An 11,639-nucleotide genomic window follows, 5' to 3' on the forward strand; every position below is an offset into this window, starting at 1 on the left:
TAGTTAATTTAGGCCTATGCCATCTTTTATGGATATAAAAGTGCTTGTTGTCTTGTTTTTTATTTGTATTGCAGAATTTTCACTCTTAACGTTAACAAGAAAAAAAGCTTTTATTGGGTGTAATAGGCAGTTAAAAAGTATTTAGTTGAACTATTAGTTATCCTACTCCAGACAAATGTTTTTTCCCCTTAACAACCGCATACTTCAGATGACGAAAACCAAGAACGCACACACATTTTCTCTGACATCACAAAAATTGTGTATCACTAGCCGGATTCTTCCAACACAGCGTTTGTTTCGTTACCTTGGGGGTGGACCCACTGTATAGCACATTTGGACTTATCTTCTGCAAGAAAACAAAACAGGCACTCGAAGAGGATTAAGTGTAACGAATCGAATTAGTATTTAGACTAGTGTTTTTCTGGAATAAAACACAGCTCATCGCCACCTGCAAGCCCACCTGGCAAGATCAAGTAGCAAACTAGGCAGTTAGAAAGTGGGGCCTGCGTCGCAAAGTAGCGAACGTGTTTAAGCCTTGGACTCAAGTGGAAGTTCCAAGCGGACTTCTGAACTCTGTCCGCCTGCGAAGTCGCCCGTCAGCGGGGCCGAGGCTCTTGTAGCCGGCCCTGTGGATGAGGAAGTGAAAAGAAAGAACCCACCCAGGTACGCCAAAATGAACAATTTGATTTAATACAGGGTTGTCAATGGAAAGATTATTTGACCAACCAGGTTATAAGCTAGTTCACAGCGAGAGATAACTGGGCTAGCGCGAAAGATGGCTAACTAAGCTAGCTAGCTAATTCCAAGAACATGCTAACTAGCCATGTTAGATCTAAACAGTACAAGCTACACTGTCCGAAATGAATGATTTGTTGCGAATCTGCAATGGAATTGGTATATTTCGGACTAACTGTCTTTGTAACAAGCAATTTCTTCTGAAAACAGCACATACAGCGTTGTTGCTAGCTGTAGTTGAACGCGTTTAAGGTTTTGCTAAGTTAGCTAGCTAGTCGTGTGACGCCTCCGCGCTCGCTTAGTGTTTTGACTAGCTACCTTGCTAGCTAGCTAGTTTCTAAACAGTGACAGCGCTGGTTGAAAACTGACGTTTTCTTCCGTGCAATATTTGTTCGGCCATTCGACAAAATGTTTTATTTGGTCGTTATTAACTGCGTCAGCTGTCGGAAACGTCGGACTTTCAGCTTAAGAAAAAAACGAGTAAGCTGGCATTAGAGTCCGTTTGAATGTTTGTGGTTTGTGGCTTCGAGGTAGCTTTATGGAATCGTTTTGCGATTGACAGCCACGCGGGAGAAATGTAGATAAACGTAATTATTCCAGGTGGCTAGCTAAGTGAAACTTGGTAACGCTAGCATTGTGGGTCTGTATGGTTGCAACGAGTCTGTCAGTAGCACATCACAAAATATGAGGCAAGAAGAGAATTTGGAGAGAGGGCCACCACTTGGTATGACTTATCTTCCATTACATTGATAATGTGACACAATATACAGTTGTTGATTATGTGGCATTGCAAGTTAGTCATCTGTCTTACAATTCATTTTTGCCGAATGCATCTTGTGAGACCCTACAACAGCCGCTAGCACAAGCTACAGTTTTACCCATCATCACGTGGTATTAAGAATCACGTTTTGGGGCACTTGCGGGGGCTGCAGTGCCATGCAAGTCAATTGGAGATTTTCATGTAGTGGTCGAATTTTAAAAACAAAAGATATTAACAGAAACAATATCAACATACGTGCACATTTGCATTATGCTGATAATTTTTTGAGGGTGGTCATGCCGAGTAATTTCAGTGCTCAGTAACCACAAAGGCTAAGAAAACCACAGCCTTTGCAGAGGACGAGCTATTTTGAACGCTTAATATTTTGTGTTATGCTTTCGTGTCTGTGCATTATTTTGTCTTGGCTGCTGTAAATGAAACATGGACATCTATATTAACTCTAGCACCAGTGAGCAGATTGGAGAGAGAACTATGTTTGAATTTTATGAATCTAGAATTGTAAAGGGGAGCCTTCTGGATGTTCGGGCTTAGCCGCCTGAAAATGAAGAATATTGGTAATGATTATCATTAAAGATTTAAGTATATACCTGACATATCTAGTGAGCTGACAGTTTTTTATATCTGCTACTCAGGCAGTGGATGCTTTAATGCTTGACTTTATGGATTGGTCAGAGCAACAATGAAACACATTAATTTGTTGGGCAACAGCCCTGTTTGATCCATGGAACCACGCTCACAATTCATAATGGGGTGGCAATTATGACGGCTTGCTGACATCTGGGAAGTTTAGCCACAGGGTTTAATGCACGCAATCAGGGTCATTTTGCAAATTTTACTTGCAGGGGAAGGCAATCTAGAAATTTGGATGAAAGTGATTAGGACTGTGATGAGGGGGCAGGCATATTGGTGATGGGGAGCAATGGTGGTTTGGATAAGTCTCTGAGAGAGAAGTCAGTTGAGGATGGTGGTGCCTGAAGTAAAGCCTCATTGGCTGAGGTAAAAGGGCTCTTTTACATGAGGCTGCAGTGGATGAGGAATGAATCCTGATTGGATGACAGCTCTCGAGATGAATCCAGACATCACTTCTTGAGGTTAATTCAGACTGGACAACAGCTCTTCAGATTAATCTGGATTGGACAAAAGCGCTTAAAATGAATCCTGATTGGATGACAGTGCTTCACACAAATCATGATTGGATGTTTTACTCTTCATGTTAGTCTGGATTGGATGGCAACTCTTGGGTTTATGCGTTGAGGGCAGCTACCTGACGATGTTCTGAAATGGACGCTGTTTTGTTGATGCAGAATTATTGAGAAGAGACGTTTGAGATGGAAACGGAATCATTTGACTAAAAAGCCCGAAGTTGGTGGATTAAGCAATAAAAACACATTAGAGGTGCTTGTGAAGTGAGACTTGAACCCAAATTTAAAAATGCCCTGCTTTCAAGAGTCCGACAGCTGTTAGAATTAGCCCGAGTCACTCTGGATGAAGGATTGATCTATGAGGAGTGTGGAAGAGAGTGCCGGAGAGACCGAGTGTAGTGTGGTGTGTGCAGTACTATAGCTTGATGCAAAATAATCCTTTTATTTCAATTTTATTTAAACCGGAGAATCAACAAACAGTTTTCTGTTAGGGACAACCTGGGGAGTCAAAGTGGGTGGGTAATGCGTGGGATTATGTAGCCAATCGTACGGGCAGTATATTGGTTAGGGAACTGGCCTTCTGACGCAGGGGTTGCAGGTTCAATTCCTGTGCCTGCTAATTGTTCAAACGCTCGTACGAGAAGATCAGGTCAGCTGGTGGGAATTCAGCCAGGCCCTGTGGTTAAGGCCCGGCTCAGTCAGTAAGTGCTGAGGGATTGTTATGTGTTAGGTCCGTGGTTTAATGTCTAATAGGGAGGATGACTCCTCCCACAGCGCAGTGCCCATCGGCGTGCTGTGGCGCTTGCTTTTTAATTTGGTTCGGAGGTGAAGGGCGCCCCCTGTTGGCCTTCTCTTGCAGCAACAACTGAGGTTCCCCTGGAGGGCTCATATCCAAGCGCTAACCAGGCCCACATCTGCTTAGCTTCAGCGGTTTTACATGGGAAAGGTAAAGGTGCTGTAACTGCTGGCATCAGCTGGGAGTCTCAGCAGGGCTGTGTGTATTTCCCAGGTACAGCACAGACTCCAGCTGACTGATTTATAGACCCCAGCCTGCATTCAATCTGTATTTTGCCTTAAAGCTGCAGTAGGCGACTTTCTCAATGGTCGCAATGTTGTGAAAGCATCGTGAAAATTCTAACACCTGTTGGCCCTGCCCACAGAGAAAGAGCCCCCCCCCCACCCCTCGCTTCTCCACACACCTCGCTGTGAGTGTGCATTGACATTTCGTGCTACGACTCCTCATCAACCAGGATTACAGACTGGCATAATGTTAGCTACACTAAAGATGTCAGTTCCCAGAGTCCAGGTAAAACAACTAAAAGAATCTTTTTCGTTGTTGCAGAATTTACCAATAGCACAGCAAAACATTGTCCATATAGTCAGTGAGTTCACTAAAGAAGTGATGTTTTGCAATTTCCAATTCGGTATCCTGCTGGACTTTTTTTATAATGGGACCTTTCTGAAAGCACGCAGGGTTCTAGCTAACATGATCCGTCTGACAGGTCACGTTAGCTTAGCTAGCCTAATTAAGCGACCTAACTTAACCTACCACACAGATAACGTAGCAGACATTTCATTCTTCCAAAAACTAGCCACCTAATGACGTTGCGCTATCAGTAATAGCTACCTAGCTACTTTGGTGGCTAAGTTAATTGAGGGTAACTTAATTGGCTGCCAAGCAGGAAGTCCAGGTAAATTAGTATTGAAATTTAGTCAAAAAACATGAGCTCTTCTTCAACTCCACCCACACCGCGAAGTCGTCACCACCTTTAAAATTGTGCTCTGCTGTTTATTCTAGTTTTAAGGGAAGCTCCATCCCAAGCTTTTTGTCTTCTTCCTGGCATTACATAATTGCCAGAGCAGGTTGTTGTCTGCCGCTGGTGAATCGCTTTACTTCTTTCTCCCATGCGTCTAGCCATGTTTACTGATACGTGAACGGGTAATCTCTTTGTTTGCTGGTTCACAGTGTGAACCAGCCTATCTCTTTGAACGATTCATGTTGTGAACCACTTCGCTTTGAAAACAAGAACTCGGGCCGAATCCCTGGGTTTAGAACCCAGAATGTTGTGGTGCTGGATTTCGCTCATAGCAGCTCTTTCTGTGATTGCTACCGACTACATGTTCACTGATATCTTTCAGGGGGAAAAAAAAAGTTGCATGTGCTCGTTTGCCTGTGTGTGCGTGCGTATGTATGTTTGTGAATGTAAAGCGGTTATATTCCTAGGCTTGTGCTTCTTTGCCTTCACCGTTAATCAGTCAGACGTTGTTTCCTCCTGCAGGAGCCTGGATCCTCGCTGATGGGAGAGTCCTCTCTCCTGGACTCCTGGGTGAATCAGCGCTCTGTGATGATGGGTGCGTGTCCCCGGCCCCTCCCCCGGTTTCTCCACACACATGTTGCTGTTGCTGCCCGCCATCTTGCCTCCGTCGTATTCTCAGGGCTTGAGTTTTTCACGATCAGGGAAAGTTGCCTTTTAAAATGCATTGGCTTTCTGATAATGCTGATGCTGAGTTCCGTGGTGGGAGGAGTTTGTAGCTGGGCACTGATTGGCCCTTAGACGAGTGCTTCAGTGTAGCTGCACAGCGGAGGGTAATGCTCCCTTTTGACCATCTCCATTTAGACAGCAGGATGGAGATCAGGCATTGCCTGTTGTTCATAGGGTTCAGATTCTATGTGTCTATATGTGTGTGTGTGCGTGCCTGCTTGTGTGCGTGTGTGGTGCGCTCTGTGTGTGTGTGTGTGTGTGTGTGTGTGTGTGTGTGTGTGTGTGTGTGTGTGTGTGTGTGTGTGTGTGTGTGAGATGCACTGTTTGTGAATGTGTGTGTCGTGTGCTGTGTGTGTGCGCGTGCGTGCATGCGCGTGTGTATGTGTGGTGCGCTCTGTGTGTGTGTGTGTATGTGCAGGTGTGTGTGTGTGTGTGTGTGTGTGTGTGTGTGTGTGTGTGTGTGTGTATGTGCAGGTGTGTGTGTGTGTGTGTGATATGCTGTGTGTGTGTGTGTGTCAGATGTGCTGTGTGTGTGTGCTGCATGTGTGTGTGTGATATGCTGTGTGTATGTGTGTGTCAGATGTGCTGTGTGTGTGTGCATGTGTGCGTGTGTGGTGCGCTGTGTGTGTGTGTGTATGTGCAGGTGTGTGTGATACCCTGTGTGTATGTGTGTGTCAGATGCACTGTGTGTGAATATGAGTGTGTGTGTCAGATGTACTGTGTGTGAATATGAGTGCGTGTGTGTGTGTGTCAGATGTACTGTGTGTGTCTGTGTGTGTGTGTGTGTATGTGCAGGTGTGTGTGTGTGATACGCTGTGTGTACGTGTGTGTCAGATGTACTGTGTGTGAATATGAGTGCGTGTGTGTGTGTGTCAGATGTACTGTGTGTGTCTGTGTGTGTGTGTGTGTATGTGCAGGTGTGTGTGTGTGATACGCTGTGTGTATGCGTGTGTCAGATGTACTGTGTGTGAATATGAGTGTGTGTGTGTGTGTGTATGTGCAGGTGTGTGTGTGTGATACGCTGTGTGTATGTGTGTGTCAGATGTACTGTGTGTGAATATGAGTGTGTGTGTGTGTGTGTATGTGCAGGTGTGTGTGTGTGATACGCTGTGTGTATGTGTGTGTCAGATGTACTGTGTGTGAATATGAGTGTGTGTGTGTGTGTGTATGTGCAGGTGTGTGTGTGTGATACGCTGTGTGTATGTGTGTGTCAGATGTACTGTGTGTGAATATGAGTGTGTGTGTGTGTGTGTATGTGCAGGTGTGTGTGTGTGATACGCTGTGTGTATGTGTGTGTCAGATGTACTGTGTGTGAATATGAGTGTGTGTGTGTGTGTGTGTGTGTGTGTGTGTGTGTGTGTGTGTGTGTGTGTATGTGCAGGTGTGTGTGTGTGTGTGTGTCAGATGTACTGTGTGTGAATATGAGTGTGTGTGTGTGTGTGTGTGTGTGTGTGTGTGTGTATGTGCAGGTGTGTGTGTGTGTGTGTGTGTGTGTGTGTGTGTGATACGCTGTGTGTATGTGTGTGTCAGATGTACTGTGTGTGAATATGAGTGTGTGTGTGTGTGTGGTGCATGTGTGTGTGTGATATGCTGTGTGTAAGATGTACTGTGTGTGAATATGAGTGTGTGTGTGTGTGGTGCATGTTTCAGTGCGTTCCCTCTCCTCCCTGCAGATGAGCAGGAGGCTCTGAACTCGATCATGCAGGACCTGGCCGAGCTGCACCGCTCCAGCCGCCCCACCATGTCCCTGGCTGACCTGGCCAAGCCCAAGGCCTCCTCGCCCAAAAACCAGGTCCGCCCCCGCCCCCGCCCCCGCTCCACAAATCACTCATCCACACGTGTGCAGAGTGCATTTTACAATACTAATACAGGATACATTAGAAGTATTTGAGTCTATTTTTAATTCGAATGAATTTGTGCTCAGGTTATCCATCTGAAAACATACTCAGATATGTTTAACCTTTGTGGGCAATGACAGTCACTGCTTAATCATTTGTGCATGTGTATCTATGGAAGACAGGGTCATTTTTTGCAAATTCTTTTAATTATTATCTTGTAAGAATCACACGTAGAGCCTCTGTAATCGCCGCTAAGCCAAGTTTACCCTGAAGTGCTTATGCGCTTTTCCTGAAGCAGTTCTGTTCTGAGGTTGTGCGTGCCGTCGCACTACTGCCTGGGTTTAGGGGGCTTTCCCTTCACTTCTCATAAAAACTGCAGGCACTTCTCAAGTTTGGAAGTGAAAAGATGAGATGTTACAGACAGACAGACAGGTCTGGCCTGCAAATACTTAAAAAATGAAGTTAATGAAATAAAGGTTCTGTTGCGTACGTGCTCACGTGGCCACGCAGTATGAGAGTTTCGTTCTGAGGCTCCTTTCTGTTCGTAGATTTAACAGGCTCTGTCAATGATTGTTTTCACAGAACGATGTTCGAGTGAAGTTTGAGTACAGAGGTGAAAGGAGGTGAGAGAAGCAACTTATATGGCTAATAATAATCACCATAGTAGTAATAATGCTACTAATAATAAATGCAATCTAAGTGAAAACGTAATCAAAGACAATTTAGACCAGTTCCTAAAAGTTGCTCTAAAAAAGGGAGGTTTTCAAGAAATTGAAGTGTGTCCATCTTCACAGACGCGTGCAGAGATGATTGTCCTCTCTCTCTCTCTTCTCTCTCGGTCTCTCGCTCTCTCACAGAATCCTGCAGTTCCCTCGTCCCGTCAAGCTGGACGACCTGGGGAACAAGGCCAAGGTGGCCTTTGGGCAAGCCATGGACCTGCACTACACCAACAACGAGGTAGGAGCCAGTCCGCCTTTAGCCGAGGCCCAGAATCCGTTTTCAGATGCTCTACAGACCCGGTCCTGCCTGCCTTCAGTTCTCCACCTCCTTAGAAGTTGATTGATTCCATGTCCTCTTTGTGAATATTCATAATTCGGTTGTATTATTTGAACTTTGGGCAATAGCGAAGACGTTTGGCAGTAGCTTACATTACATTACGGGCATTTAGCAGACGCTCTTATCCAGAGCGACTTACACAACTTTTTACATAGCATTTTACATTGTATCCATTTATACAGCTGGATATATACTGAAGCAATTCTGGTTAAGTACCTTGCTCAAGGGTACAACGGCAGTGTCCTTACCCGGGAATCGAACCTGCGACCTTTCGGTTACAAACCCAGTTCCTTACCCACTGTGCTACACTCCGTTCGTAGCTAAATAGCAAGTAGGCTATCAAAACGCAGGGAGCCGAGTGGAGCGGTTGGGACGTCTATGGTGCTGTGTCCTAGCTGACGGGTCTCTGTGCCTGTGTGTGCAGCTGGTTATCCCGCTCACTACGCAGGAGGACCTGGACAAGGCGGTCGAGCTGCTGGACCGCAGCGTCCACATGAAGAGCCTGAAGATCCTGTTGGTGCTGCAGGGCTCCACCCAGGTTAGACTCCGCCCCCTGCGCCCATGTGTGTGTTCACTAAAGGGTGTGCATGTTGCTTTTGGGGTGTGTGTGTGTGTTGGGTATGGGGCGTGTATTTTGGTTAAAGAGTGTGTATGTAGGTTAAAGGGTTTGTATGTTGGTTAAGGGGTGTGTGTTGGTTTCCCAGAGCTCGACAGCTCACATGGAACTCTTGCCATCTCTGGAGGACCTGGACAACACAGCCTTCAGAGGGACTGACAAGAAGACCATGCTAGATCTGATTGGTGAGGAAATATAAGAAAGTATACTTCCCCCTTAACGTAGCTATGCGTTAACTAAAGCTGTCCAAAATAAGCAGCGTTGTTCACTGCGGTCCCCATCATATGCCCCCCCCCCTCCCCCAGGCTCCCACTCCACCGACCGCAGCTCGCCCCCACCTGGGTACATCCCAGACGCCCTGCAGCAGGTCGCCCGAAACGGCTCATTCACCAGCATCAACAGCGAGGGAGAATTCATCCCAGAGAGCATGGACCAGGTAACACACCTGTAACACACAGAGAGCATGGACCAGGTAACACACCTGTAACACACAGAGAGCATGGACCAGGTAACACACCTGTAACACACAGAGAGCATGGACCAGGTAATACACCTGTAATACACAGAGAGCATGGAGCAGGTAACACACCTGTAACACACAGAGAGCATGGACCAGGTAATACACCTGTAATACACAGAGCATGGACCAGGTAATACACCTGTAACACACAGAGAGCACGGACCAGGTAACACACCTGTAACACACAGAGAGCACGGACCAGGTAACACACCTGTAACACACAGAGAGCATGGAGCAGGTAACACACCTGTAATACACAGAGAGCATGGAGCAGGTAACACACCTGTAACACACAGAGAGCATGGAGCAGGTAACACACCTGTAACACACAGAGAGCATGGACCAGGTAACACACCTGTAACACACAGAGAGCATGGACCAGGTAATACACCTGTAACACACAGAGAGCATGGACCAGGTAACACACCTGTAACACACAGAGAGCATGGACCAGGTAACACACCTGTAACACACAGAGAGCATGGACCAGGTAATACACCTGTAACACACAGAGAGCATGGACCAGGTAACACACCTGTAACACACAGAGAGCGTGGACCAGGTAACACACCTGTAATACACAGAGAGCATGGACCAGGTAATACACCTGTAACACACAGAGAGCATGGACCAGGTAACACACCTGTAACACACAGAGAGCATGGAGCAGGTAATACACCTGTAACACACAGAGAGCATGGACCAGGTAACACACCTGTAACACACAGAGAGCATGGACCAGGTAATACACAGAGAGCATGGAGCAGGTAATACACCTGTAATACACAGAGAGCATGGACCAGGTAATACACCTGTAATACACAGAGCATGGACCAGGTAACACACCTGTAATACACAGAGCATGGACCAGGTAATACACCTGTAACACACAGAGAGCATGGACCAGGTAACACACCTGTAACACACAGAGAGCATGGACCAGGTAATACACAGAGAGCATGGAGCAGGTAATACACCTGTAATACACAGAGCATGGAGCAGGTAACACACCTGTAACACACAGAGAGCATGGACCAGGTAACACACCTGTAACACACAGAGAGCATGGACCAGGTAACACACCAGTAACACACAGAGAGCATGGACCAGGTAACACGCCTGTAACACACAGAGAGCATGGACCAGGTAACACGCCTGTAACACACAGAGAGCATGGACCAGGTAACACACCTGTAACACACAGAGCATGGACCAGGTAACACACCTGTAACACACAGAGCATGGACCAGGTAATACACCTGTAATACACAGAGCATGGAGCAGGTAACACACCTGTAATACACAGAGAGCATGGACCAGGTAACACACCTGTAACACACAGAGCATGGAGCAGGTAACACACCTGTAATACCTGGTAATGAAGGGGATGTTGGAGCATTTACATTACATTACATTACAGGCATTTAGCAGACGCTCTTATCCAGAGCGTCTTACACAACTTTTACATAGCATTTTACATTGTATCCATTTATACAGCTGGATATATACTGAAGCAGTGCAGGTTGAGTGCCTTGCTCAAGGGTACAACGGCAGTGTCCTTACCCGGGAATCGAACCTACGACCTTTCGGTTACAAGCCCAGTTCCTTACCCACTGTGCTACACTCCGTCCTGCACAGCAGTCAGCAGCTGTTAAGCTTCTCTTCCTGTTTTCACAGATGCTGGACCCCTTGTCTATGAGCAGCCCAGAGAACTCTGCGTCCGGCAGCTGTCCCTCCCTGGACAGCCCACTGGACAGGTGAGCCCTGCGGCGCGGGTCGCTCATACGTGTAACGCGGCCGCCGCACGCACGTTGTTTGACACTGATGTGCGTCTCCCCCCCCCCCCCCTGTAGCGACAACTACCCCAAATGCCGCATGCCTCGAGCTCAGAGCTACCCTGACAATCACCAGGAGTTCTCAGGTGAGGTCCTCGTGGGGTACCTGCTTCTGAAGGTCGTCGGTGGTGGGACCGTTGTCCGTTTGGTCGCTAAGTTGAGTGTTTCCTGTGCAGAGTACGATATCCCAGTGTTTGAGAAAATTGCCAAAGGAGGGACATACCCCAGACGATACCACATTTCCTTCGGTCACCAGGACTACAGCGACGGTGAGAGCTTTGTAGCACATTTCCCCTCCCGCGAACACACATCCGCTCACGAATCCACACGCACATCCTCGATGCGGTTATTGTGGGTATGTTGCGTGTACATGTGTATGTGTGGAGTGCGGATACGTCCTGTTGTGTAGTGTAAAAATTGCCATGTGTAATGTTAGATGTGTTAAGTCGTGTAACAGGGCTGTGCAGTTTGTAGATGGTGTATGATGTGTAACTGTGGTGATGTGCTATGCCATGGGAATGGGAATCTGTTACAGTGTTTAAGTGTGGGATTGTGCTACGGTGTGTAGCTGTGAGAATGTGATGGTGTTTAAGTGTGGGATTGTGCTATGGTGTGTAGTGGTGTACGATGTGT

General features: G+C 46.8%; 1 protein-coding gene across 1 annotated transcript in view; it reads left to right on the forward strand.

Moving 5' to 3' along the window:
* Positions 1-248: 248 nt before the first annotated feature.
* map3k2 (mitogen-activated protein kinase kinase kinase 2) overlaps positions 249-11,639 on the forward strand; it is a 16,544-nt gene continuing 5,153 nt past the window's right edge. The window contains exons 1-11 of the mRNA XM_035393378.1: positions 249-663; positions 4,938-5,010; positions 6,815-6,933; positions 7,562-7,602; positions 7,837-7,936; positions 8,460-8,573; positions 8,740-8,836; positions 8,957-9,087; positions 10,849-10,928; positions 11,025-11,092; positions 11,183-11,275. Of these exons, the coding sequence (XP_035249269.1) occupies positions 4,956-5,010; positions 6,815-6,933; positions 7,562-7,602; positions 7,837-7,936; positions 8,460-8,573; positions 8,740-8,836; positions 8,957-9,087; positions 10,849-10,928; positions 11,025-11,092; positions 11,183-11,275 (898 nt within the window). The 5' untranslated portion in view covers positions 249-663; positions 4,938-4,955. The remainder of the gene's footprint in view (positions 664-4,937; positions 5,011-6,814; positions 6,934-7,561; positions 7,603-7,836; positions 7,937-8,459; positions 8,574-8,739; positions 8,837-8,956; positions 9,088-10,848; positions 10,929-11,024; positions 11,093-11,182; positions 11,276-11,639) is intronic.

This window comes from Anguilla anguilla, chromosome 15 (assembly GCF_013347855.1).
Source record: "Anguilla anguilla isolate fAngAng1 chromosome 15, fAngAng1.pri, whole genome shotgun sequence".
Classification (NCBI taxonomy): domain Eukaryota; kingdom Metazoa; phylum Chordata; class Actinopteri; order Anguilliformes; family Anguillidae; genus Anguilla; species Anguilla anguilla.